The 27,654-nt window shown below is 45.4% G+C and overlaps 1 protein-coding gene across 11 annotated transcripts; it reads left to right on the top strand.

Moving 5' to 3' along the window:
- Positions 1–38: 38 nt before the first annotated feature.
- Positions 39–27,396, top strand: cacnb2a (calcium voltage-gated channel auxiliary subunit beta 2a). Of its 11 annotated transcripts, none has more exons than XM_088282894.1 (14): positions 39–261; positions 830–922; positions 20,394–20,513; positions 22,283–22,405; positions 22,482–22,618; positions 22,698–22,774; positions 22,845–22,978; positions 23,444–23,524; positions 23,826–23,884; positions 24,277–24,386; positions 24,485–24,636; positions 25,031–25,126; positions 25,216–25,386; positions 26,131–27,396. In XM_088282894.1, the coding sequence occupies exons 1-14, from the start codon at positions 226–228 to the stop codon at positions 26,782–26,784; spliced, it is 2,043 nt and encodes a 680-aa protein (XP_088139020.1). In that variant the 5' UTR covers positions 39–225; the 3' UTR covers positions 26,785–27,396. The 11 variants fall into 11 exon arrangements, with proteins under 11 accessions (XP_088139020.1, XP_088139026.1, XP_088139023.1 ...); XM_088282900.1 differs by lacking the exon at positions 22,845–22,978 and adding an exon at positions 23,131–23,150 and having other exon boundaries at positions 41–261; XM_088282897.1 differs by lacking the exons at positions 39–261; positions 830–922 and adding an exon at positions 4,092–4,573.
- Positions 27,397–27,654: the final 258 nt, after the last annotated feature.

Here is a 27,654-nt window from a genome sequence, read left to right as displayed (position 1 = left end):
GGCTGGAAAAAAAAAAGATGTGATGCCGCAGGCTGTAAAACATCCACCACCGTGATATCATTTTCTCCGGAGCTTCTTCAAGCTCCTCCCGCTTCTTTCAACTTGTCGAGTCGGCAGAGGAGCCCCCAAGCAAAGCGAGGATGATTGGCTCAAGATGAACAGCTTGTCAGTCTTTTTGGGGGCATTTTTATTATATTATATCTAAAAAAGGGCGACTAGCACAGAATGGATGCGGAGTCGCTGCAGCAGCCAGTGTTTCAAGTAAGTTTTTTTTTTTTTATAGTTTTCAAAAGTTAGCAGGTAAAAATGTCAGTCTCGTGCTTAGCTATGGCGACATTTTGGCTCCGAATTGTTTTAACCGCCAACGTCGTTTTGTGTCAAATTATTTCGTTGCTTAATCAACCGTCAAACTCAATGTCGTTATGAGTCAAGCATGCTCTGTTCGTATTATTTAATCGCCGTTAAATTTAAAATGAGCACGTGACTGGTCAATCTCAACATGGCGACATTTCGTCTCGAGTAAAGGTGTCACTTTTACGACTTTTTTGTTGTTGTTGCTTGTTAGTCTTTCGAAATATAGGTATGGATTCAATTTGATCTTCAGTATTAGTTTATTGTCGTTAAATTGAAAATTAGCAAGTAAGTCTCGTGCTCACTCGACATCTTGGCAAAAAATCAACTTCCTCATTTATTTGCGTTCTTGTCGAATCAGTCGAAGTCATAATTTTTCAACTTTAATTAACCATCTCCAAAAGGCTTTTTCATTCTCCTGTACTGTGTTAGTGAATCAAGATTTGTGCTTATTGGTTTTATTTTTCTATTTTTGTAGAGTCTCAGGAAAGGAGCCTGCAGGAAAGGTCGCTTTCAAGGTTCGGACGGGAGCACGTCCTCGGACACGACCACCACCAGCCTCGTACGTCAGGTAAGGAGAGATCATTTGGTTGCTTAAGCTTTGAAATATCTTCTCACCGCTTGCCTGCCTCATATAATGAACACCCACTTGCTGCCCTTAGAAACTGACAAACCAGCTGACTATTATTAGCATTTTAACAGATTTAACATTCACCATTGTTGTTTTCCTGTTATAGTTTGTTATAGTACTGTAACTCCCAAAAAGTTGATTTAATTGAGGCCAACTGCGCTAGCGGACTAGTCACCTCCAGCGCATTTCCTGTCCTCTTGTTGGAATGTGTGTGTTTCTGCGTAAATGTGTTCCGGTAAACGCAAACTGGGCACAAGTTTTGTGCTCAGTGCTCCAATCATCATCCATCAGTCCTAAAATGTGTGCTGCCCTGAAAGCCTTGTCCAAACACTGCCGGGTACAGTGCAATGGCGAGGGCATCTTGCCTGAACCGCCATTCTAACCTCTCCTGTTATAAAGCAGAACTGTCGAGGTATGCCTTTTGCACGCCTGGTCTTTGTATAATCTAGACCTGCACGGGACGGGAAGTGTGCCCTCGTCTAAATGTTTCTCCCTTTTTAGGAGGAGGCACGCATCTCCTCACTTTTTGGCACCAGGAGCATAAACGCCACCTCCTGTTTGTACTCAACTTCTCTGAGAACTTGTGAATGAGCCTCTTGCCTCACGCAAACACTTCCCACTGAGAATTTGCCTGATTCCCACAGTCCTCAGATGAGGTGCCTGTGTCATAAGAAGCTAACATGGTCGAACCACGAGGACGTATCAGTCAGATTCTAGCGACGGGAGGTCATCCCTGGAATGCAGGGTGGATGAAGAGGAGTGATGCATTCAGGGTCAGTGAGGCTTCTGTGAGAGCGAGCCAAAAATAGCACACCTTCCCATAACAGCTCCTTTTGTTTGGGTGATAATTTAAATACTGTTTTGCAATTGTATCAATTTGCGTTTCAATCTGTAGTGGATCGAAGAAAGTAACAAGTGTGTAACCTCATGTCAAACACAGTCCATTCATTACAACAAATTTTCCCATAGGGAAATTATGAAAATAGAAATTCCAGGATGAAATTATTGCTTCTGGTACTTGTTTGATAGGGAACAGACAAAAAGAAAACAGACTGCAAAAACTAAAGAGTAACAAAAGACAATAGCCTGTCATGTATGCTCGACAGAAGTCTGCACGTTCGTCAGGCCGTCTTTCGGCTCGCCGTCACCTCTTGATGGTGATCTGACAATCATCATCATGTTCCAGTTCGTGCACATACACTGCGCTTAAAAGGCCGAATTATGCAAACCAAGTGATACGAAAAGACAGACAGAGAAAGAATGGGAGTCACTCGCTGTGATCCTCCTTGTCTGGGGGTGGGCGGCTTAGTTTGGGAGGGGGGGGGCGTGTGTGTTCTTCAGTAGCTGGTAGAGGTCCTGATCTGGCTGTGGGAGTTGATTGAAGGAGGGGTGGGTGGCAGAAGCGCTCCGGATTTGTCAAGCAACATCAACACTGGCTGGTTGTTTATTTTGAATTGTGCGTAGGCGGAAGTGTGAGCAATAGAAATTGTCACACCGATGACACATTTTCTGTTTTGGGGATCGGTCACGAACATGCTTGTACTTGTATGTGTATCATAAATTCAATTTGTGGTTGAGAAAGGCAAACTGAACATGAATGAGATGGAATGGGGGGGGCCCTTTTACTTTTGTACTGGATTTTATATAGAAAACTTAAATTATTTTCTTTTCTGTTGTCCCTATGAAGCACGTTCAGAATACGATACTGGCCTACGCCCAAGCACAAGTAACTATACTCAGCATGAATAAATAATATATACGTGAATAGAATATTTTTGTATACGCTTCTTAACTTTTGGTCTGTATGAGCCATTCCAGGTGGAATTGTGATTCATTGTCTATCTGCGTGCCAGTTGTCTTCCGAGTGCATCCTGGGAAAGCATCCAGCCCAACCCCGCCCTCTCACAAGACCCCGAATATTAATAAACTTTCCTAATTTAGCACTTGTATAAAAGCAATCAACAAAGGCTTCTAGCGAAGCGTAGAATAAACAGGACTGAACTTTCGAAGGATTGCTTCGGCGCAGGTCTCAAAATAGGTCTTTTCATAATAGTGATATCAAATATGGTACAGACAGAAACGATTTTACTCCAAGATGCCAACATCGTAGTCTGAAAGCTTTGTGAGGTCATTCTGAAACCTACTTCCTCTTGCTCTTGAACTTGCTGACGAAAACTTGGGGGCAGGAAAACCGGGTCGCATTTCCCCGCTGATTGCGGACCTTTATTTTCTTGCCTTATTTTCTTCTTGCTTAGTGAATGACGTCACATTCCCCTGATTGGCATCTTATCAGACCTGGCAACCACTTCTGAGCTTTTATGTAACCTGCACAAGCAGTGTGGGTGTTTATGGAGTTCCAAGACAGAATATTAAATGAACAAAATGTGTCATAAATTATTTCAGTATTTATTCAGTTCAATATTTAATGACTTACTTATAAAGCGGTTCAGATAATGGATGGATTTATTTCATTTAGACTCGCGGTCCTCCGTTGGTGTCACATGTGCAGTGTGTGTTGCTTGTGGCGTCAGACTGCAGCAATGAGTTTGGTGCTAGACTGTCACCTAGTGGAAGAACGTGGTAATTGCAATTTTTTTAACCTCAATTGTTGGTTCAAGATACAAAGCCAGCCGTTGTATTGTGTACAAAATGCTTGTTTAAACAGATAAAAATCAGTTCATAATCCAACCTACTAAATATTGAAATAATATTGGATATTTTTGTTCTGGAATGCCCCATGTTGCATACGGCAGCACTCTGTCCTCAGATTGTCAATGTCCGCTTTACAGATGCCACGTTGTGTTTACATTGCGGTAAAGACTTTTACCGTGGCCTAAGGTGGTATTCAACATGTGACCCGCCTTTCCTGCATTTCCTTTGTTAAAGCTCCGATTCTGGATCAACTTTATTTTTCCCAAGAGGAAAAACAGAAGCCACCATTTGAGGGACGACATGTGCATCTCCGGAAATACTGCTGCACTTTCTTGCACATTGCAGAGAAAGCACGAAGGCTAATGCAATGCAAATGAGGACGGACTGGCAGAGCGATCAAGTTGGAAAAGGGGCGGGCGGCCAGTGGGGGAACTCAAAGTCAAGAGAAGAAAGAGAAGGGGCATATGGATGGACGCTCTCGAGTATGATGCCAGGGGACGGCGGTTAATAAAGGACACACCACCTCCCTCCTTCCTCCCTCCTCAAGCTTTCGTGCCGAGGAGCAACTTGTGCGCCACGACGAGTGAGTGGAAATCCACAAGCAGCCGAAAGCAGCGCCGCAAAAACTGTAGCACTGCAGAGAATATTTATTTTTTTGGGTGGGGTGGGTGTGCAGTTCCGACCTTCTGAGGCACTGAAGTGATTTTCAGCATTCGGGTTTCTGAGTGAGCGCCGTAACAAGATGGCTACGAGATTATGATGACAACAACAGGGTTCCTGACATTGTAAGTCCTCTCGTCCGACGTCAACGATCCAAAGGGATGGACCGAGGCTGAGCGGATGCCGCCGCCAGACAGGTAGCCCCCGTCCCTCCCTGCCCCGGTCCCCTTCATGCCGTGTTGTGGGCTGGGCCATCGCCGGAAAGCACCGCTTCCATATGTAAGTTTGACGGTTCCTATTCATCAACAAGGTTAAAGGTTAAAAGACAAAAAAGTTGCACGTTTGTCATCCTCGGTCAGAGGTACTTCATCCCAAATTTTCATTTCTGATGTTGTTCAATTTGTCAACAGTTTACTCCAGCAGTGACCGTGTTTATTTTCATCTTTCTTTTTTAACTCCTGTGCTGCAGTTAAGATATTTTTTCATGCCGTTTTACCACTAGATGGCCTTGTTTCACTTTTGCCTTGTCACACAATCACGGCAATGAAAAGAAGCCAGATTGGAGGATTTTAAGATAATACAAAAGATAGTTAAGAAACTGTTTCTACTACTACTGTAGTATGCGGGTGTTGGAAGTGTGCCTTTAAGGGTCGTGGACGAGTGACCACTGCCAAGTCCTGGAGTTGGTTTGTCTGTGAGCGGGCGTTGGGGCCCAAAAACGGCTCCCTGCCAATGATCTTGTTTTGTGTTTGACCATTCGTCCCATTCAATGATCGTCTGGAAAGTGTATCGACGACTATGTTTCTATTTTGGTTTCTTTAAAGGCTAACGTGTTGGGTTGTACAACCACTCAGTGAAACTCCGGCGATGACAAGCCCGTGTGTGTAATATCTGCGCGTGTCGTAATGAGCTCCGCTTGAATAATCCATTGCAGCGTCGTGGTGGATTACGTGACAGCGAGAGCACAAGTGATCCGCCAGGTGTTGTCCCACAAACGCAGCCAGCAGTGTGCTGTTGAAGGAAGTAGAGACATTTTCCTAGTTCTAAAACATCTTTATCTGGCATACCGCAGCCAAGAACAAATATTTCTGACTTCTGCCGTGATTAATTTGACTCCACAGTGCACTGGATCAACATTCACCGCACAACTGAGTAAGCTTTAATTTAACTGATGAGTGGATTAGTGTAAGACCAGCTGTTGCCAGCCCACACTTGACTGGTAAACCTCAGCGTGTGTAAAGGTGTTCACGCATCCGGCTGCACAAGTTGAGTTCAGCTGCGCCCTCTCGCCGTGCTGAAATTTAATATCATGAATGTAATAAAAGTAAAAAAAAAAATCCCAGCAGCGGATCGGTAACTGCGACCCGCGCCGGCCCCGAAAGGCGCTCCAGCTGCCGTGACCCGCCACTCGTTCTATGACGCTCCACTTACATGTTGGTGTTACATAATAAAAATGACAATTCCACTCTAGATGGAATGTGGAGCATCCCGTTTCCTGACGGGCCCAGACGCTACTCATGGAAACTCTGGGAATGTCAGACTTCTCTGATCCAGTCGGCAAGATTTGTGAATGGAGGGCAGTCAGTCAAGTGGGACGACAGAACACATTCTCTTTTTTTTTTTTTTTTTTTTTTTTTTTTTACATTTGCTGAGGTTAAGGGTTGGTTGTTTATGGGTAGTTGCAACCTTTTTTTTTTTGGTTTTGATCTTTGAAATTTGCCAAGATAGAGCAGCGAACATAAAGATTAAACAAAGTGCGGAAATAACAATTTAATTTATTTCGTCTACTGCTCACTGGCCCTCGCAGAGTCACCATTTTAATTAGATAAGACACACACACTACGACCCTGCATGTGCATGACTCTTCTACTTTTCTGGAGGCACTGCGATGGCCGCCCGGGAAGCACTATTGGGCCAGGACTCCTTTGGCAGCCGCCGAGCATTTTTTGACTTTTCCGGAGAATGTGGAGCTGTCCAGAAACGGAGCGACTAATTGGCAACAGAGATCCCATGGAATGTCTCGGAACGAGCGGGTCTTCTCGCACTTTTACTTCACTATAAGTCTGGAAAGTGTGATCTATATGTGAGTGGGCTGTTGCGCCACTTCAGTCTGGAAACATTGATGTCAGTCTCTGAACAATGACCCAAGTTTGACAATGGAGCCTGAGTTTTAAGGCCCTCAGTGGTCTGGAAGAAACGGGCAACTCCAAAAATGTGAAATAGTAGTTTATGGATAATTAGTATGTTGTTGCTTTATCACTACAGACGCGCCATGCTTTGGTAATAAACTCTGGCTCACTCCTGCTGCACCTTTACTGCCCAACGTCGCGACTGAAATACAAAATGTTTTCTTCCGCAAAATGGCAATCATGCATCATGATTAGCGCAATGCGTCTGTTTGGAGTCTCGGCTTGCGTTGCTGCTAAACCTCAACCTCGCGAGGGAGCCCGGCGGTCCGAGCCTCATTTAAAACAGCTGCAGATGTTCTGCGAAACTAATTAGGGGCAGCGGGACGTAGGCAACCTCGTGCACTGGGAGGGCTGCCGGCCAATGTGGATGCCAACAATTAAGAGCAAAGGGTGTTCAAAGTGGATCAAGACGCTGCGTGAAGTGTTGCGTTAAAAATCTGTCCCCTTTCTTGGCATTTCAGTTCCCGTCAGTCAAATCAGGTGCTGATCGGTAACCTTTGCAGGTGCTGGTTCTGTTTGTATGACAGACGCAATCATATGAAAACGAACCAGAGTCGTTGCGGAGACCCCCCCCCACTCCCGGATAACACTTTTTGCACCCAACATTTTCATTGTCTTTGAAAATGGGTCACAGTCCACTGCCTGTTCAGCCAGCTGCCGACCTCGATCTGGCGGTGCTCCGCCGCTCACTTCCAGTTAAGTGCAGCCGCTCTCTCCAAAACCTCTCCACTTGTAAGTCGTCAACCGCGATCATCTGGATGGACACGAATGTGGAGTCCGTGGTGGTTGGCGAGACGCTGGTCATACGACAACGGTTCGGTTTTTATGGACGTGCGAGGGCATGGGAGTCGTGCTGGTGGTGGCTCTGGTTCCTAAGCAAAGCGGTGCCATGACAACATGTGTGTTGAGAGGGTGTGCCCCCGAGAGAAGGATGAAGAAACAACAACGGATGAAGTCGCTGTTTTTTTTTTTTTTTGGGAGGAAGTGCGGAGCGGGATGCCTGGAAGTGGCACAGACCTGCCAGTTTGTGAAGAGCCCTCTCCTCCACGGAGTACGCTCATCCGTCCATAAGCTCGCCCTCGGGAGCCGGGCCACGCAAAACTGCAGCACGATTGGTAGCATGCCGGGGCTCAGCTGGGCGGGGTTAAACCTGCTGGGATGTTTCATATTCATACTCGGTGTGAATACATAAGCAGTCCGTCAGGTCATTGCCTGCTGTCAGGAGGAAAAGAGTTCTCTGGATTTATCGAAAAAAAAAAAATATATAAAAATTTTTTTTTGCAGGGTTTGCAAACCTTTTTGTTTGGCGGTGGCGTCCTTTGACAGATGCCAGGAGATTCGGGTTCACCGGGAAGGCCACCCTCTGGCCGCCACCCCTGATCCTGCTCCCGCAACTGACGGTGGGGTCTTCTGAAGACTCCTCTCAACGGGCCGGCTCCCGTTGCCATGCTCAAACACTCCAAGAACAAAAATGTCTCGTGGGTAAGCGTAGTGATTTTGCGATGTGTGGAAGAGTGCGCGAGGACAAGTACAACAGATTATGTTGGACGACGGTGGCGCGTTGCCCATGGTTTTTGATGCTCCTGTGCCTGGTGGCCTTTCCAAAGAGAGGCTTTAGAGATTTAACTATTATATAACGACAAGCTACTACATGTCCACTTTATAAAATCTGCCCTCTGGTCTGCCAACTCCGATGGCAATCCAAGGAAGTTATCGACGGGTTTTGCGTTATCGCCTGACACTTTAATGCACATTTGTTAGGAGTAGGAATAATGCGAGATAAATCACTCCAGGTTGTCCTTGGTTTATTTATTTATTTTTTAAAAATGTGTTTGACATGTAATACTTTGCGAGTGCAGCAGGATCAAGGCAGATTAGAGTGAGAGTGGCTTTGCCCGGATGAAATCAGCTACTTGGGCACAGGGGGGTGGTGGTGGTGCAAAGAGGACAAGATCAAGTTGTGGTTCACTATCCGTTTTGGTTTGTGCGCGCATATCTCACTTTTATGTTTGTGGCACCGCCGCATCTGTGCCAGGTGCAGTTGCCATTGCCGTCCACCATATACTGCAAATCATCATTAGCCGGCTGCAGTAACGTTGCATTTTGTGTCCAGCGCATCATTAGCGATGTGCTTCTGACTTTCCCACCCCAGGCAAACTCTCTGCTCAAGCTACCCCCGAACCTCCCAGTCCTTCCATATGGTGCATATGTCATTCTCCTGCGCTGTCCTCACACTGAACCGGAATGTTTCGCTACATTATTACGTCCAAGGTGCATTTATTGTTGATGCTGTTTGGTCTCAGTTTCTCCTCCGAAGCCAGTGAGAATTTTTCTGAAGTTGTGTTTGCGCCATTCCTCGCCCATCCTATGAATTTTGCATTGCCGATCTTCATTTCATTGTTTTAGAGGGGAGTCAACACCAAAATACCGGAACTTCCTCTCATTACTTAAATGTGCATCAGCCGCTCTTTATGAAATCATCTGGTATTTATTCTAAAAAATACATTGAATAATATTTTGCAATCTTTTCAGTGAGTAATGAACCAATTATCATTTCAATTTATCTGAAATGATTTTTGCTAAATATTCGAAGGAATGGACTTTTTTTTTTTTTGTCCAGGTTATCTTCCACATATGAGCTATGAGGCCATGTCGTACATTTGAGGTTCATCACTGTTGATCCCTCCCGAGTCCCCGACAAACCACCACAGGTGTACCCTTGTCCATCACAGTGAGGCTAATGACTTTGAGGCGCACGGTCGGAAAAACGCAGCGCCGGTCATCGCTGGGCAGATTATTGCACCAGATGTTCCTCTCGGTCTGTCTCGTCGCCACTGTCCAGCACTGCGCGGTGGCACATTATCGCTTTCTCTTCTCAGGATCACTAAAGCTTTTCGCAGTAGCAAAATAAAAACATGTTGTCGTCTACTTGTCGCGTTTTTTCTTCCTTCCTAGTCGAGTGCCATCTAGTTAACCACGCAACAGATGTCACCCGATGAAATTAAAGCTTAACGCCCGGCCGGCGGGAAAACACTTCAGCGCTAACCAAGACACCATGCAGCTTTAATATTTGACTACTTGTGCGTGTGTGTGCGCCTCAGCCGTCGTCACTCCACATGAACTGCGTGATGTATTCGAATTTCAGTCCTTTTTTTTTTTTTTATGGTGGCACCGGTTGTATTTAAGAGAAACTTGCCGGGTGGCGCCACAGACATTGTCTCCTCGCTGCCGCCGTCCGCCGCTTACACCCCTGGGTCGCGCTACTCGGAGTGAAAACCGGGGATTTGCATTATTCGGTGCGGTCGCAGCCGAAGAGCAGAGCAGCGACACAGGTTGTTTCGGGCATTGAGGGAGGACGAGCATGTCCAAGAAGCCAAAGGTAAAAACAAGAATGCAAAAAAAGCTGACCTCCTCCCTGTTTGAATTGGGTTGCGTCTAACACCTTCTACATTGTTTTACTATCTTAAAATAATAGCCAAAAAATGTTGCCACTTGATCATACTTCGGCAGACTCCGTTTTGTTACATTTTAGGACCGCGAGGCATTTCATAAACTATTGTGCAACCTTAATCATCCTTGTGACATTGAGGATTGGTGAGTCTTTAGCATTAGTATAGCACAGTACTTTCATTTTCCCTCACTACTATGACTTATTTTTTTTCATTTATTTTTTTTATTTGCGAAGGTACGCTTTCGTGGTTGCTTTTACTCTCAAATCCTGGCTCTTTGGAGAGTCTGGCAAATCTCCTTACAGAGAGAAGCAATCATTTCAAAGTGAGTCCGGGATCAAGTGGACACAAGCAATCGGCCCCTCGGGGGTTATATTGTGTGCAGCATGCCTGATTCCTCCCCCCCATGTGCCGATGTACACTATACGGTGGATGCGCGACATGATTTCGGCTGTGCTGCCTGTGAACTTTTTCTGTCAGTCTTTATGTGCTTGGTGACCGTGAAGTGAAACTCTTGTTAGCTGCCAAATATTCCTGCACTGTAGCACACACCAGTGCTTCAACTTTCATTATCTGGAACATGCTGACCAAATGATCGTTTTTGCGAAGGGAATGCACTGCAGTCTTGCTACCTCGTATTCAAATTTGCACGTCACCGGAAGTTTAAGCTCCTTTTGGCTTTTTTTCGTTGGATTTTGTCTCGTTTATGAAGCGGTCTGAGCTGGTGTTTGTATTTGAAGGACTGTGGTGAAATGCACTTTTATGCCCTCGCAGGACGTTGGAGGCATGTTACGCCTTTGTCACTTTTCACGTTTTATTCTCAACATTTTTTAGTTGTTTAGAATGTTAGCAGCTTCCGTGTTCATCCACTGTACTCTCTGTGTCTATTCTCCTCCTTTTCTTTTTTTTTTTTTTCTTCTTCCCGGGGCTCCTTAGTCTCGATGTCTGTAATTAGAGATGGCCCCGCGGCTCGAGTGACGTGGCGTGTCCTGTAGCTAGGTAACCTCAGTCAGACGCTGGCTGCCGGCCCTCGCGGGTTTCATTAGTTGTGAATCAGAGTCCCGTCGGGCCCAGTCAAGATTTTCCATCCGTGCTTTCATTTACTGTATTTTCGAAAGATGATAACTTTGATAACATTGGGATGAAGGCTTCTGAAACGCGCTAGGTAGCCTCCCTTATTTATTAATGCGCCAAGAGCTTATTTTCTGCCGTGAAGACTATCAGACCCTTCAAGAATTTTTTTTTATGTCTCTTTCGGGAAAGCTTTTGTGACATAATCAACAAATTCATGGGTTGGAATTGCTTCCAGGAAAATGTAAAGTTTGATCAAGGTAGCACATTAAGTTATCGTGGAGAGTTTTTCATTTGTGCAAAAGCACTCTTGGCAAGTCTGGAGAACACCTCCGTGATTGGTGTGTTTTTACAAACTTTTAAAGCCAGCCTTGCTTGAGCGGCAAAGAAAATACTGCCGTTGATGCCGGATTTTTGTTTTTCTTTGGCAAAAGACGGCCGCAGGTCGGAATAAATCAACGGTTTTTCATTTTGTTCCCCAAATGAATTCATAATCCCCGCCGATGCTTTTGCCAATATGAAGCCGAGGACTGTTTATGTTAATTGCGACTGACTCCAGACTCAAAATGTCTGCTTTGATTCCACATTGTTGTCAAATGTCCAATTTAAGGTCAAGCTGGCTTCACTCTCCTAGAAATATTACTTAAAAATAATTTTTATGGTTTGTCTTGAACACAGGTCAAGGAAAAATTGTGGCCCGGTTTTGATTTTGCATGTGGCCTACGGGCCTTGATTTTTGAAAGGTGTGGTCTGAGTTAATGATTGTGATTGACGCTCACTTGTGTCTCTGTATCGTTGCGTGATTGCTGTTACAGGGTTTTTCCTGGCTCAAATTGAGGCAGAGGTGGTTTTCGGATCTTTAGCACACGGCGCCCTTGACTGGTTCAAACACTTTTTTTCTATGATGTATGAACATGTTTTTATTGTTCTTTAATGTTTTGTCAGAAAGAAAGCAACACATTAATGTCTTTTGTGCTCGCCTACCACCAGTTGAGATTTGTTGACGTTTCTCCTACGTGAATCATGTTCGGACAGTTTATTGATTTTTAAAAAATTTTTTTTCCCCCTCCGTTTTCCAATTACAAGCATGCCTTTCGCTTGTAAATTGCCAGCGTTGGCCTTTGTGCGGCTGTCAGTAGGAATGCCTCGCTGCGTCTTTGTGCGCTTGTTTACCGATCGATACACCAAAGGTGATGCAGGAGTTCGTTTACCGTAAACGCCGGAATCAGAATGCGTTGTCGATTTGTCACATAAGGCTGGCTGTTGTGATAGATCATGATATGTTTTTTTATTCTATCCATTTCGGCCTGTGTATTTTTAGTTTGGAGCGAGTGACACCAGCGCCGACTTCTTGATCTTGAGTCACACACTCGACATGTGGCCTTTCCTCCCTCGAGGCTTGATCTCAATTAGTCTGACCTTCGTTTTGACAGCACACTGACTGAATCGCCTCACATTGTGCTCGAGCTTTACCTTTCTTTTTTTTTTTCCTTTTTCAAAAACAATGAGGCATCACACTTTCTTGGTTACAGTGCAAACAAAAGACATTCATCAACACCTCGAAGGCTCACAAACCCCCAATAAACATGCCGTAATCCTCGTTTAGACGGAACATGAAGCCAGCAAATTACGGTGTGAGGTTAGTAGCCTTTTATTTTCTGTGCTCCCCCGTGGAGTCTTCAGGAAGGTCTGTCCTATAAACTGTCATTTCAACTGCCGATTTACGCTTGAAGGTCGGCTAACATTTATCTTGCGTCATTTAGATAAGATGCTTTTGTCGAAGCGAGCATAGTTGGCATGTCAGAAGCTCCAGCGGCTTTCTGACAGACTTCTCGGTAAATTATAAGAAATTCTTGGCTGTTGATCTTCACACTCCTCCATATTCTCATTCCCCATGTGCTACTTGTTCAGAAGATGGGAAACATTTGAGCTTCGACAACAACCCGTTGTCTTCGCCTTCACGCACCTGTCTATCCAAAAAGATCCTAAAATGATTTTCAAAGCAAGTAAACAATGAATTGATAATTAAAGGCAATTTAATCAAGTGCCTAGTTACAAAGTACATCACGTCAACACAACTGCTGAATAGTAAAGTCTTCAGTCAGCCTGATGATGATGATGAAGAGCTGGCGTTCCTTCGTTTTGTCTGGCACAGACTACGCTTCGCTTTGTCACGTGCCGAGCGCACGCTCTGCGACGTAATCCTCCCGGTGGGGTGGGGCGGTTAACCCCGATCAAACCCAATATAATCCAGGATTTAGCCTAGGCCGCCCATAAAACAACTCACTGAGGGGGGTCGAAAATACAAATCTGGCTTTAAGGTTTGTGGCACAGGTTCTTTTTTTTTTATGCAATTTGAACGCACGATGTGACAAAGCTTTGTCTCACGTCCGAATACCTCGATTTGTGACTGTCCCTCCTCATGAAGCATGTTCGTATTTCTTTAATTGATATCGTGACAGTAGGCAGTCATCCTATTAGGCTGACGATATTTTCGTTTGTCGCATTATGAGTGAGAACACTGAAATAAATGGAAACTTTCAGTGGCCTCTGGTTGAGTGAGCCACGACTGTTTCGGCGTTGTGTCGTGCAGATAATGACTTCCTGATATCTCGCTCTCACCGACATGTGTTTCAGTCAGTCCCAAAAAAAAACAAAAACCGTAGCTTCGTCTTAGGCAAAGTGGAACTCGTGTAAACTCCATAGATCACACACACACGCAGACACACACACACACACGCGCAGGCACAAAAAAGTGGCTGCAGCTGCTTTGTGGAATTTTCAGGCCAGCCCTGTTGGCCAGAGATCTTCCTTGCTTACCCGTTATGTGTGTGTGTGTGTGTGCGTGCGCGTGTGTGTGGGAGGGACAGAGGTTGGGGAGGAAAGGGGGTGGGGGGCTTGTTTTTTGGGTCTGGTGGACGGTGGTGGCGTTCCGAAGGAGTAGACTCCCAGCGTGGGAAAGACGCTCGTCCTCTCTCCGTGCCTCTAAAGTAGGCCAAAGGAGGACCCAAAAGGAACTTTTAACTCGCACTTTTATTTTGGGGTGGGGGGCAGGGGGGGGGGATACAGAAGCAAAAAGGCTGAGGAATTCCTGTGCTGCGCAGCAGAGATGGGCAGTCGCTGAGATTTCTTTTTTTTTTTTTTTTCTCCCGGCAGAAATGTTTCACTCGGCTAGTGAGGACTCCGATTTGGTGAGTTTCAGGAAACTTTTTTTTTTTCCACGCTTTTCTGAGGTTTTCTTCCTTCCTCTCTTTGCAAGGGGAAGGGCTTGGACTCTGGCAGAATGGAGGTTATTGGGGCACATTTTAAGGGGCGTTATCCCACGGTCGTACTGCAAGATAACTTGCACACCGTGTTCTGCTTTTTTTTTGTAGCGTGCAATGTAAAGCTTTAACTGGGGTTGGATTCGTGAGAGAAAGGAAGCGATTCGGTTCGACACGCACTTACAGAACCAGGATGATCCGAGTACTGTTCTGTTCCCAAGCTGTCCGTCGGGGTACGTCTGAACTTTGTAACCTCTGCAGTGGCATGCGCTCGGCTCGCTGCCGCTTCTCAACTGCCGTGTAAAAGCGTCGCTTGGCGGTGTGAACGCAAGCGGGATAGGACCCGGAAGAGAAAATAACTTTACCTTTGACGCCGGCTTTCACACAGGCGATCAGATACTTGCTTCTACATTACCAGTTGGTTAAACACAAAAGAGTCTACTCGAGTGAATTAGAATAAAGACACTCCGATCTTCTGCACCTTTGCGGCAAGACCTTTTCTCGATCTGCACTTTTTTGAGTCTATGAACCTAACGTGGATGTTTCTGGAATGTGGGAATGTGTGGAATGTGCCCGAGAACCCCAATAAAACTCTGCAAGCACTTGGAGAACAGTCCACAAAATGATTTGAAAAAGATTTGAACCCAGAACCGCTTGCTGTGAGCCAGTCATACTCTACACCGTGTCGCGATGAATAAATCATCTCGGGGAATTATGATTTTTTTTTGACAGCTACATTTATGACTTCATGGCATGGTTATAAGTTAAAGAAAGTCAGAAAGCTCCGATATTATCTAAAAGCGAGATGGCAAAATGACATCACACTCTCACTTCATACGGGCCACATGAAATAAAAGTAATGAGGCCGAACGGATGAATCTCCAACACGCTCCCATTTGTTGGATGTTATGTTTCATTGGAGATGGTTAGCTCGCCGCTCGTTCCGCTCTCTCAGCCAGCGCTCATCAATCATCTCGCAGTCTTACACCTCGTACGCCAGGAAGCTGCCGGAATATTGATGACGCAGGCGTAAAATGGAAGCGTAGTTAACCCCCACCACCGCACCGCCCGCAACGAGCCCATTCCCACAGGCCGGCCTCTCTCACTTAACTGTATCGTCTTCATCAGCCGTCATCCTATTATAGCGCTCGGTGTCCGCCGAGGGAACGAGCTGCTCGATAAAGAAGATCCTCGCAGTGAGGGGATTGACTGCTAATGAGTGCAATGCCCCCGTCAGGGACAGCAGTCGCCAGTCGCAGGTAATATTTATTAGCGACCCGGGATTAGACCATAATACGCCGCTAGAAGTCCTAAAAAAAATTTTTTCCCTGTTGAACATCATACATTTAAGTTACTGAATATAGCCCAGCCCACTGCTTTTAGCGCTTCCTTCCTTTCGCCAAAGAGGTTTTCATTTCTCTTGAGCGCTTAAATTCTGGCCTGGCTTCTTTTCAGCCTTTTTATCAATGACGGTCAAGTGTCTCCACCATCCCACCGTAAATATTCACGAGAATGCTTATTATGCCTTCATTTTAGCATAAATGAAACCAAATTATTCATCTTTCAGAAATTTGATATTGTTTGTTTTAATGATTTAAAAATATGCCAGGTAGGATGAAAATAATTGCTCGTGAAATCACAATTGCAATATTGAGGGAAGGAAAATTGGTCGTCGCGTGCGCACGCTGACCCTGCGCCTCGCTCCCACGTCTTGCTAGCCACAATTTCTTGTCGGGTGATTGACAGCCAGCAAGTCCATCACGGCGATGGGCCGGTGCACTTACCTAATGCGCTGGCACTCGGATTGCTGGGTAAACACTTTTCATGGGCCTGTCAGTGTCACCTTGATGTCTGTGCAGCGGCAGCAGCCGACGCCCCATCCCTCTTTTTTTGCCACTCCGCAAGACTCATCATCATGCCCCCCCACCCCCTTTTCATTTATTGTCTTGTTTACTCACAACACGCACACATGCTTCACACTCTCCTTGCTCAATTATTCGCACATTTTATTAGTAAGCACAGCGCGTCGCAGTTGGCCGTCAATGTGCGGCAACCATTTCAATGACTGGAAGGAAGCGGCAGTGACGGGCAGATGGCAGCCCCAGAATGAGTCGCGGCGAGACCGAACTCGTGGACGAGCCGCATTGGCCCTTGTCAGCCTGTTGACTCGCCAGTCCGAAAAACAGAACACGACTTGGCGTCATTCATTTTTCAGTCAACTTGTCGATAAAGTTTGCTTTGCGCGAGGCGAAATTTATTGAAGATCGTGTTTATGTTGATGTTTTGATGAAAAGGGATTGCTCGAATGCGCCCACCCTGCTTCAACTTGCCTCAATTTCATCCGCTGCACAGAATAACAAAACCGTCCAGCTTTAGCCGTGTAAAAGAAGCTTTTGTTGGTCCAAATCCAACCAAGTATTTTAAGATACATTTACTCGATATAAATATCATTTTTCTCTATACTGAGAAGGAAGCCAATAGTGCCGAAGGTCACTTTCTAGAAAAAACTCTCAGTGAAGGCATAGAAGCCAGAAAGCTTAAAGTACTGCAAAATCCCTGCGGGAGATGTCGGGGAAAAGGTGAAGACGGACTTTTTGGCCACTTAAGTGAATGTGCAGATAGACGACCGTAAAGAGTCAAGGTTGGTATTTTCCATACAGACCTCTTAATTGTATGTCGAGAATAATTCTGATGCTTTAAAAGTGTCACCAGAAGCTTTCAGAAATCTGACTCCGCATCATTTGTTCTACGCTAATGGAACGATCGGCGTGTCACCGCCGCGTGTTGAGCCATTCAGTGGCTTCGCTTCTTCGTGGCTGAAGAGAAGCGTCCGTCTGAACGTTGTGAACAAATTGAATCAAAGCAGTCGGCGTGTTTCTCGATGCTCATTAGCGTTGCCACTGTGGGTGTGGGAGACGACGGAGAGGTCGAGCGAGTGAAGCGGCCCGAGGCCTCTTCTGTCTCGACGGGTCTGTGTCATCGGTGGCCTCGCAACAGCATCTGTGTCGTGCCTTGCGGAGCTCCATCACATTTGGTGCTTGCGTTAGCGTGTGAGCTTTTGATGTACGGTTAGAGCTCCTTGGGGAGCCAAAAACACTCATTTCGAGGAAAAAAAAAAAGAATCATTGACTGAACTCCCGCAGCTGACGCTCCCACACCAGATGACCTCTGAACCCGCGCAACCCTGCGACCGGTCAGCGCCAGCAACATGCGTCATCAGCCAGCGCAGCGCAGCGCTCGATTCATTTTTAGTAACGTCTCTCAACCAAGTCTAACTTTGTCTGCTCCTAAATGGAGTTGGGAATGTTGTAATTAACGCTGTAATTATGCTCATTTGTCCTGTGCGGCTTTGCGATGGCCTGCGATAAATCGCTATGGCACTGCAAGGCACCTTTGAACTTTCAATTGAGATGCCTCTCATATTGAAATATAAAGATATTGTGGGAACCGTTCCAGTGGAAACGCAATAAACCGAAAATGTAAGTGAACCAAAACATAAACGCAACATTTACCAAAGCGCCGTCCCGCAGAAGTGAACTAAAGGTTATCGCTGTGATGACATTCCGACGAAACACTGCTGAAAAGTCCGGGCGTTTGATGCGGATACTTTGGACACACGATCAAAACAAACACAACACACACATCCACGCGCACTTATTTCTTCTTTATTATTGTTTACTTCGTTGTTGACCAATCAGTGAACAGCAGTGCACCTAGCTCCGCCCCTCATGAGCGAACTGAAACAAAAAAAAAAAATATGCGGCAACACTCAAGTCCAATATTTTAGGACCTTTAACAGTGAAAACATTTAATATGAGGCAATTGTTTGGATGATGTAATTGCAGAACAATTCAGCCTCACCAGTGCAGGAATCAGGACCTTGACTCCAGTCGTTGGTGGTGTGGATACCAAAAAAGTGTCATGTTCCTAAACGCACCGCTGTAAAGGCATGTCAGCGTGGACTTATTGTAGCAAGCGGCACACGTGTATGAGCATCCCAGCCAGAGCGCCGCAATGCCAGCAGACGGATGCAATGTTGGGGGGTAACCGAGGGAAAAAATGTGGGGAGTGACGAAGGAGGAGGAGGAGGAGGAGGGGTGGACAGAGACAGAGCGGCAGAATCACTGAAATAGCACAGGCGAGCTGGTGACAAATGCAGAGAGTCTGAGCTTGCGTCAGGGTGGTGGCGGTGGCGCCACCTGCGAGGCTTCATTAGCGCCAAGGAGAAGAGTCGGGACGGATCAGCCGCTCGCGTTTGAACAAGCAACAGTGGACGAGGAGAGGACGCAGCCGAGATGGGAGGATGCGGCACTTGGCTGCCACCTGACTCATCCTGCGAGTCGGCACCTGCTGCAGCCGTCTGAGGCTGAGATTATGCGCGGGGCAGGCGCCTCCTGTGGATTCCTCATCAAGCGGCGGGGCTCGCCGGAGCTGCGGCAAGACTGAAATGAAAGCGGGAGTCCCGAGAGAGGTGTTCAAAGGCAGCAGCCGTTCATGTCGCGCTAGACTCCTTTCTACCTGTAGCCAGTCCAGCGGCGGCGTGACGTTGACCACGGCAGTGCGGGTCCAAGTCGACTTCAAGTGTAGCAGTAGTGGCTCAGGACACTGAATGACCAGCGTGGCTGATGAAGGCCACCTGGATCCGCCTGCTGAAAAGAGCCAAGGGAGGTCGCGTCAAGAGCTCTGATGCCTACGTAAGCAGACGTTCTTAAAGTTGTTTACCGACGTTGCGATGCAGTGGCCGTGTTCAGTTATTGCGCTCCATAGCGTTGACCTGCGCTTCCTCAAAGCATTTTTAAAAAATAAATCCAAGAAAAACAAAGAAACCTCCTATTCTTTAAGGAACCAAAAGTAATGGGACAAATTGATGCTCATAAATGAAACATTCACTCCTTCATATTTGCTTGCAAATCCTTTGCAGTCTTTTCCAGCCTGAAGTCGGAAACTCGTAGACATCACCAGATTCTGGATTTCATCCCTGTTGATTCTCTGCCAGGTCTCAACTGCAACGATCTTAAGTTCCTGCTTATTCTTCGAGCTTTTCCCCTTTAGTTTTGTCTTTGGACACTTTTAAGCATGCTCATTGGGTTTGGGTCTGGTGATTGACTTGGTCATTGCAGAACATTCCACGTCTTCATTGGGTTATTGTCGATCGGCGCTGTGAAGCCTTCTGAAACATTTGACAGAATATGAGCAACTGAAATGCTTCAGAATTCATCCTGCTGCTTTTGTCAGCAGTCGCATAATCGAGAAATACAAACGCAACCAGGGGCCATTGGCGGCCATACAAGTCGAGTGAACGCCATTGCACTTGCCACCATACATCACGACTTTTTGCACCAAAGCGATTCTCCTCGCACAATCGCAACAGCGGTGTCATCCCCTGAATGAAGTAACGTAGACGAGGCAGCGATCCATCGAGGTGTGCCATGCGACGGCTGGGTAATTCTAATGAGGCGGCGTGAGCGAGGAAGCTATTTTTAACTCTGACGGCAGCGTGTTGTGGTGGTGCAGTGAGATGAATGAAAAGCCCTCGTGTGGGTGTCAAAGTTGGCGTGCGGGCAGGTGCATTTTTTTTTTTTTGCGTACTTGAAACACCTGTCTACTCATGGTCAACTCATTTACATAAATATCTTTCTGAAATAGTTCCGCATGTGTGGCAATGAGTTTGACGTCATATTGTTCTTCTGGTTTAAATACATTTAATATGCTTTGTGTCTAATAATATGCTGTATTTTTGTATTTTTTTCACTCTTGTTCAGGCACTTTGATTTATTTTTTTGGTTTTTATCTTCCAGGTGCTGGATTTTGTTTTATTTAGTTTTTTATTGATATATTTTTAATTTTATTTTCATTATTACGGAGCTCATTCAATGCCAGCTATTTTCCAGATCTGGCTTGAACCTCCACTGTGAAAAAATATACACTTTAAAAGACAAAAATATCTCGCCGAGGTGACCTTGAAGTGCAACTTTTTGGTGCACGTTCTGCAGCTTTAAGCATAAAGGACAAAAAACTATGACATGTCTGAGTAGCCTCAAAAGTCATTGCATTTTTTTAAGTGAAATAAAAGTGCAGTAAATGAGCTTGTCTGCAAAATGAGTATACTAAAAATGTGTGTGTGCAGGGTTCGGCCGATTCCTACACCAGCCGTCCATCAGACTCGGATGTGTCTCTGGAGGAGGACAAGGAGGCAGTGCGCAGAGAGGCAGAGAGACAAGCTCAGGCACAGCTTGACAAGGCGAAGGTACGCCGACCGACAGGAACCAGGCAAATCATGATGGGCTTTTTTCATACAGTAGGCATCCCCAAAGATGTTAAAATAATTGGCGGACAGCAACACGAAGGGATAATCATGCTCAGGAAGTGACTTCCTGCACAGTCGCAAATCATAAAGTTATATTTTCGATTCACTCAGCAGAGTGCAGAGCTCCTCCAGAGCCAAAACAAATTTGGATCTGAATCAATTTGCACATCTCAATCTAAGTACTCGCCACCTGCTAGTGCCAGAATTTGGCTATTAGGATTGGCAAAGGTAATTAAGGAAAGTGTTGCAGGGGAAAAAGTCTCTATCTTGCAATTTTAGCCACATTTTTCCCGATCTGTAGATAAATACAAATGGTGGAACTGTTGTAACCAATGGCGCCAAAAGCCTCGGCGTGAACATTGCTCACAACCGTGAAATGTCTCGATGGTTGAGAGCCAGTGTGTCACTTCAAATGCTTCTGCTCGCAGGAACAAAAGACGCCGCCGTCTCGTTTGTCGCCCGCGCAAATAACTCGTACGCTCTGTGGAGGCGTTGCTGCTTTCAGCATTAGCTTGCACAGCACTAGGACTCCTCAAGTTTCATCCCAATGGTGTTCTTCATGCTCAGGAGACAATTTGAAAACTGTAATCCTAAAAAAAAATAGTCTGTTGGTGTAAAATGCAGGATGACATTGAGTAATTTCCAACTAAAACTAGGCGATGCTGTAAAACAATACTTCCCGTTTTGCTTGTTTTCTTTCCAATCTACACATAAACACACTCAATATTATAAACAAAATAGTTATTAACATAAAAAAAAAATCTGTGAACTAGCAGGGCCATGCACCTGCAAACTGCGATGGAGGTGAGTTTACTGTTTTCATTATTTATACCATGAGCCCCCTGGAACGTAAACATGAACTTATACAACAATGTGGGGCGACCACGTTTCAGAATCTTCTGCAGAAATATTCTTCATACATTTCGGGGAACTCACATCACATGGTGTCACTCCACACATAAATCAATCCACGAGACTGTTATTGTAGGTGCTGCTTTTTTGGTGATCAACAGCAGTCAAATGGACCGAGTAGCTGTGTTTTCCATGCGCGCATTTCAGTTTTGTCTTCACCTTTCTTCCTCCCCGCGCTATGCGTCTCACATGCCACCACAACCTCCCTCCTCCACCGTCCTTCCCCCTCCACCCGCCGCAGTCAATATGGCATCCCAAATGAGAGCTCGTCTTGCGTAAGCGGCAACGGAGAGGTACGATTGGGTCGGCGGGTTAGACCGATGCTTTTGATATCCTGCACGAATGAACCTTTTAAGATGTTGTGAAGCCAGGAATACACACTGTATTCTCCCCCTCCACTCCCAATGCGTTCACTTGCAGTCATGTGACCAAGGACACTCTGTCCTGGCAATGCACTGAATTGGATGATTTTCCTCAAAGTCACACAAGAAGGCGTGTTTCTGCAGCCAGAGAATATTTTGCAAAATCCACAAAATTCTGACACCATTATTTTTTTATCAAATAATTTCACTTCTCTGGTTCACATTGTGAATGTCACAGCTCACCTGTTTTGTGGGTTAGGGGTCATGACATTCACAAAAGCAGTTAGATGCCGATTTCAGTCAACAGCAGAGGGTGGTCTGAAAATATATGGATTAATTAAACCTAATAATAATCATAAATGCCCCCTCGTGGGGGCACAAGACAAGCAACTAGTTCTGCAATGTTGGTTGCTGATTCATTTGCTGACCCGGCAGACAAAACCAGTTGCGTTTGCCGTCCGCACAAACGTCAACTACAGCCCCTGTCACGACGACGATGTCCCCGTACCCGGCATGGCGCTCTCTTTCGAGGCCAAAGACTTCCTCCACGTCAAAGAGGTGACAACCGCCTCCGCGACGTCACTGTTCGGGCTGAAGCGAACCGCTGAAGATTTTTGTGGTGCCCTTTTCGTAGAAATTCAACAATGACTGGTGGATAGGGCGTCTGGTGAAAGAAGGCTGCGACATCGGTTTCATTCCCAGTCCGGTGAAGCTGGAAAACACTCGAGTGCTCCAAGAGCAGAGAGCCAAACAGGGCAAGTTCCATTCCAGGTAAAAAAATAAAATAAAATATTAAATTGCATTTTTGAATGCTATCATTTTACAAAGTGTCATTTTCACATTGTTTCAGCAAACTAGGAGCCAACTCCTCCTCTAGTTTAGGTGAAGTGGTTTCAAACTCGCGGAAGTCTACTCCTCCTTCGTCTGGTAAGTATCACACGTAGGCAGTCTGACATTCCTTTCTTTTCTCCCGATAATTCTTAACCACCGTTGACAGCCGTTGACATAGACGCCACAGGCTTAGAGCCAGACGACAATGAGCCGCCGGTCATCCTGCGCTCCCCTCGATGCGGCGCTAACACGGTCACGTCCCCCTTAGCAAAAGAAAAACGAATGCCCTTTTTTAAGAAGGTAAACCGGACGGCGGCCCTTCCTCTTTTTCGAGTTGCTCCGCTTAACGAATGGCGCATCTTCTCATCCTCCGCCGAGCACCGCCAGCATGCGTGCTGCTGCATCTTCTTCTTCTTAACTTTTTTCTCTCTCTCTCTCTCTGCTCACCGCAGCCAAACAGAAGCAGAAGTCGGTAAGTTGCGACTGTGTGCTGACTCGGCCTTCTTTCCTCTGGCTTATTCCCAAATATAAATGTATGAATTAAGGATTTTATTGATTTTTCTCGCCTGGTCTTTTTCCCTTGTTCGCTGATTTCTGGCCAAAGCTTGCAGTGGCATTCACGCTGCAAAATGACTTGATTTGAGACATGTCTCAAAAAATGTGGTCTATAATTGGTCTCATTTCGTAGTCCAGAATGCCTTTGTTGTTGTTTTATGTGATTGCTTGTAATTTCACAATTTTAATCGGCCTGCTTCCTCTTTGAAGACGGAACACATTCCTCCATACGATGTTGTGCCTTCCATGCGGCCCGTGGTTCTCGTTGGACCATCACTGAAGGGCTACGAGGTGCGTTCGAGCTCATCGTCGATCATGCTATAAAAATGCAGTCAAGACGAAGCTATACTCCAGCAGATTAAAATCATTTTAACAGTGCAGCACGAGTACATTTTTAGTCCTTGAAGAGAGGGCAAAATTACTATACTGTATACTAAAGTAATGATACTGGATTTCGAAAACAAAACAAAAAAATCCCTGCCAAGTTTTCACACCACAGCAAAATTATTGTATGGCTCATCTCAAAATATTTCACTTCACCTTCTCATCACAATTAAATCATATTCTTTTTTTTTTTTTTCTTTTCTTCCAGGTGACCGACATGATGCAAAAAGCCCTGTTTGACTTTTTGAAGCACCGGTTTGAGGGACGGTAGGTTCTCATCCTGATTCCTTCCTCATTCCTCCTTCCCTTGCCCGTGGGGAGTAAGTAACAAGTTGGCCCGGGGAGACGCGAGTGTGTCGCTGCTTTAAATAGGCATGTCCTTAATAGGCCATAGTGGACTTCTTTGAGGCCGAGCGGGATTCTGCTTTTTCAGCGTGGACTCATTCGAGGCAGGGGACACACATCTGTTCGTACGCGCACACGCAACTCCGCAGGTGCCCCGTGTACTCTTTAGGAGACATGAGACATTTATAATGCGCCATCGGTTTGAGCATTATGACCAGTGCATGTAAATTCTATCTTGACGTGACGCGAAAGAAAAAGAATGAGGTCATTTGTCACGTCCTCGTCTGACTTTGTCATTTTGCTTTTGTCCGCAGAATCTCCATCACTCGTGTCACGGCGGACATCTCGCTCGCCAAGCGCTCCGTCCTGAACCATCCCAGCAAGCACGCCATCATCGAGCGCTCCAACACGCGCTCCAATTTGGGTAAAGTTGTCCTGCAGCATGGGTTGAAGAGAGTGATTCAGTCTCGTTCACTCTGAGCCGCCTTCTTTCATCCTTTAAAATATTTTCAATTATTTTAGCCGAGGTGCAGCGAGAGAGGGAGCGCATCTTCGAGCTAGCGCGGACGCTGCAGCTTGTCATCCTGGACGCAGACACCATCAACCACCCGTCGCAGCTGGGCAAGACGTCCCTGGCCCCTATCATCGTCTACGTCAAGATCACCTCCCCCAAGGTGAGAGTCGCTCACGAGGCGACATGGATGTATATTTACATTGTGTACGATTGGAAAGTGATGAGACGCATCCAATGCGACGTATTGTGATATATGTTTTAGTTTTAACTAGAGGCACATAATCTACCATTAAAAGGTTGAATAAAAATTTAGTTATGGTTAATTATTTAAATATAAACATTTTTATTGTAATATTAGCATTTAAATAGGCATACTTTTCAATTTTTTAATTGAATAGTTAATTATAAATCTAAATACGATGAACTCCCGCCTTGGTATTCGTGATAGATATGGACCAGCCCACAGTCACAATGAGTGGAAGGCCTAGCTTTTTTTTTTCTTTTTTTTTTTTTCTGAGCATACAATCCACCGTGTTGTGTTGTGATGCCTTCAGGTGCTGCAGAGACTCATCAAGTCGCGAGGCAAGTCTCAGGCCAAACACCTCAACGTCCAGATGGTGGCGGCCGACAAGCTGGCACAGTGCCCGCCCGTAAGCCACCACCGTAGACCCCAAACCATCACATACGCACTTGTTAGTTGTTCCTTTATTTACGAGCTTTTCCTCTTGGCCATCCTCAGGAGATGTTTGACATCATCCTGGACGAGAACCAGCTGGAGGATGCATGCGAGCACATGGCCGACTACCTGGAGGCCTATTGGAAGAGCACTCACCCTAACAGCTGCGACGCCCCCGACCCGCTGCTGACCAAGATGCCCGCTGCCACCTTGCCCTCCTCCTCAGGCGTGCAGGTACCGAAACATCACAACGCATGAGTTGCGTCAACGCATCAAAGTCTGAACATGAGTTATTCAGTGGAGCTGTCTAATGTGACAAGTTTATAGCAACAAGTAAAACATAGTAAAAAAAAAATGGTTTTAAGACAAGGACCACCAAAAATAATAATGTTGGTTACAATTTAGAAATGTAAACAAATTAAGTGGTTACAATTAAAAATAATTAAATTACAACTTTAAAAACCTACATGAAGAGCAGAAAATCCAAAATTTCTCCCAGTCAATAAAAAAGCAACAAAAAAACTAATTCGTAACAAAATAGACTAAACACTATCACATTATTGTTGTAACATTTTTGGGAAAAAAAAACACAAAATAAATTGTCATTTTTAAAAATGACAAAAGAAATAGACTGAGCTGTTGACAAATTTAAAACATAATATGACATAATTAAAGTAGACTAGAATGCAATTTTTCAAAGTGTCATGTTCAGCAGAATTAAGCAAGATAATAATGAAAAATGTATATCTAATGTAGTGTATTGTAAAATTATTTTCCCAAATCAACTTAAAATGCGAATTTAGAAATGTAAATGATTAAAAATATTTCATATCTATAGTTTTTAAATAGTCATTTAACATATTTTAGCAGGATAAAAATACTGAATTTCTCCTGCAGCAGAAACAGGCAAAGGGACAAATTTCAGTAAATATTCTGACATTATTGCCACATAGGTTGACTAATATTTCCTCCTATCAGGGTAGCGCAGCAGAACATCGAGCAGACAAGGCGTTAGTGGAGAGGAAGGGCTCCAGAGAGGACCATCACCAGAACCAGGACCAGGCTGACGGCGAGGAGGACGCCATCAACGAGGAGGAGCGCCCACTGAGGACAGAGTCGTCCAGGAGAGGACAGCCTCACGCCCAGCACCGCTCATCTTCCACCAGGACTGAGCACCAAAACCACCACCACCACCGACACCACCATCATCATCACCACCACCACCACCACCGAAGCAGGGGCCTCGCCCGTCAGGAGACGCTGGACTCGGAGAGCCCCGAGAGCCGTGAGAACAAGGACGCCGCTTACGTGGAGCCCCACACTCAGCTCCTCCACCAGCAGCAGCATCAGCAACAGGACGCTGACCAGGAAGAGGTGGAGGAGGAGGATGAGGAGGACTTAGGGGAGCCCCAGCAAGCCCACCGGGACCACAACCACCACCATCATCACCACCACCATCGCTCCAAGGAACGCGAGCAGGACCACAATGAACGTAACAAACAGCGCACTCACCATCATCACCACCAACAACAACAACAAAGGCCTGCACGAGACCACCACCACTACGACAGAGAGCCCAAAAAGCGGGCCGACGTGGGGGAATGGGCCCGAGACTCGTACATCCCCCAGTAGAACACGTTTTTACTGCCCTCCCCAAAAGATCCATCCCCTCCCTCTGGTTGTGCTGCTACACCTCCAAACCACAGCATCCTATTTATATCCACTTTCTTCCGGTTTTTGATGGCGCCGTTTCGATGATGTAGATACAAACATACAGTGGGTATGAAATGTCTACACATCCCTGTTCAAATATCAGGATTTTGTTATATATATTTAAAAAAAAAAAAAAAAAAGACCATTTCTTTTCCACCATTAACGTAACCTGTTGAAGAATGCCAGGAAACTAGAACAGCTGAACTTTATTCAGAGTGAATCTGAGCCACGAGCAATGCTGGTGCAAGCGTTTCAATTTTATTTTTCATTCTGAACACAGCCACATCGCCCGTTAAGAGATTGTTTTTTGAACATACCCTTTAATTTTTTTTGTGCAGGTTTTAGGGCATGGTGGAAAAAGATTTAAAATGATTCATCTTGGACTCACTTTTTTATAATCCTAAAAATCTGCCATTTGAACAGTTGTGTAGACTTTTTATATCTACGTACACGTGTATCTATGCATAGTTCCTCATGGATATGCATGAATGTTCACAAATATGCATATTTGATAAAAAAAAAAAAGCATGACTTTTTGTTCATGTACTTTATTTTTCGTTCGTGTGCTTTATTTTTTTCTTCTTTACACATTTCACTGATGTTTTTTTTCCTTCCTTCCAGAATTGATCGGTCGAGTGAGTCGCCGTGTTTGTTTGCAGCAAGTCCTTTGCTTGGCGTTTTTATAGCTTTGGGAACAACAGTAAGTCCACCACCGTCATCTTATCACATAAGAAAATACAGAACGGGGTAGATCAGGGTGGGCAAAATATTGTGGCTGAGGGGTCACAT

Source organism: Idiotropiscis lumnitzeri, chromosome 19 (genome assembly GCF_059441095.1).
Source record: "Idiotropiscis lumnitzeri isolate Australia: NSW breed Sydney's pygmy pipehorse chromosome 19, RoL_Ilum_1.0, whole genome shotgun sequence".
NCBI classification, from domain to species: domain Eukaryota; kingdom Metazoa; phylum Chordata; class Actinopteri; order Syngnathiformes; family Syngnathidae; genus Idiotropiscis; species Idiotropiscis lumnitzeri.
Note: the sequence above shows the minus strand (reverse complement) of the source record. Positions and strands in the feature narration are given on the sequence as shown.

Excerpts from the sequence above, each read along its gene's own strand:
- cacnb2a (XM_088282893.1), top strand. The coding sequence starts at position 21,950 with ATGATTTTCCTCAAAGTCACACAAGAAGGCGTGTTTCTGCAGCCAGAG. Across the intron at positions 22,619-22,697 it reads CAGGGCAAGTTCCATTCCAG|CAAACTAGGAGCCAACTCCT; the intron begins GTAAAAAAATAA and ends ACATTGTTTCAG. Across the intron at positions 22,775-22,844 it reads GTCTACTCCTCCTTCGTCTG|CCGTTGACATAGACGCCACA; the intron begins GTAAGTATCACA and ends CACCGTTGACAG.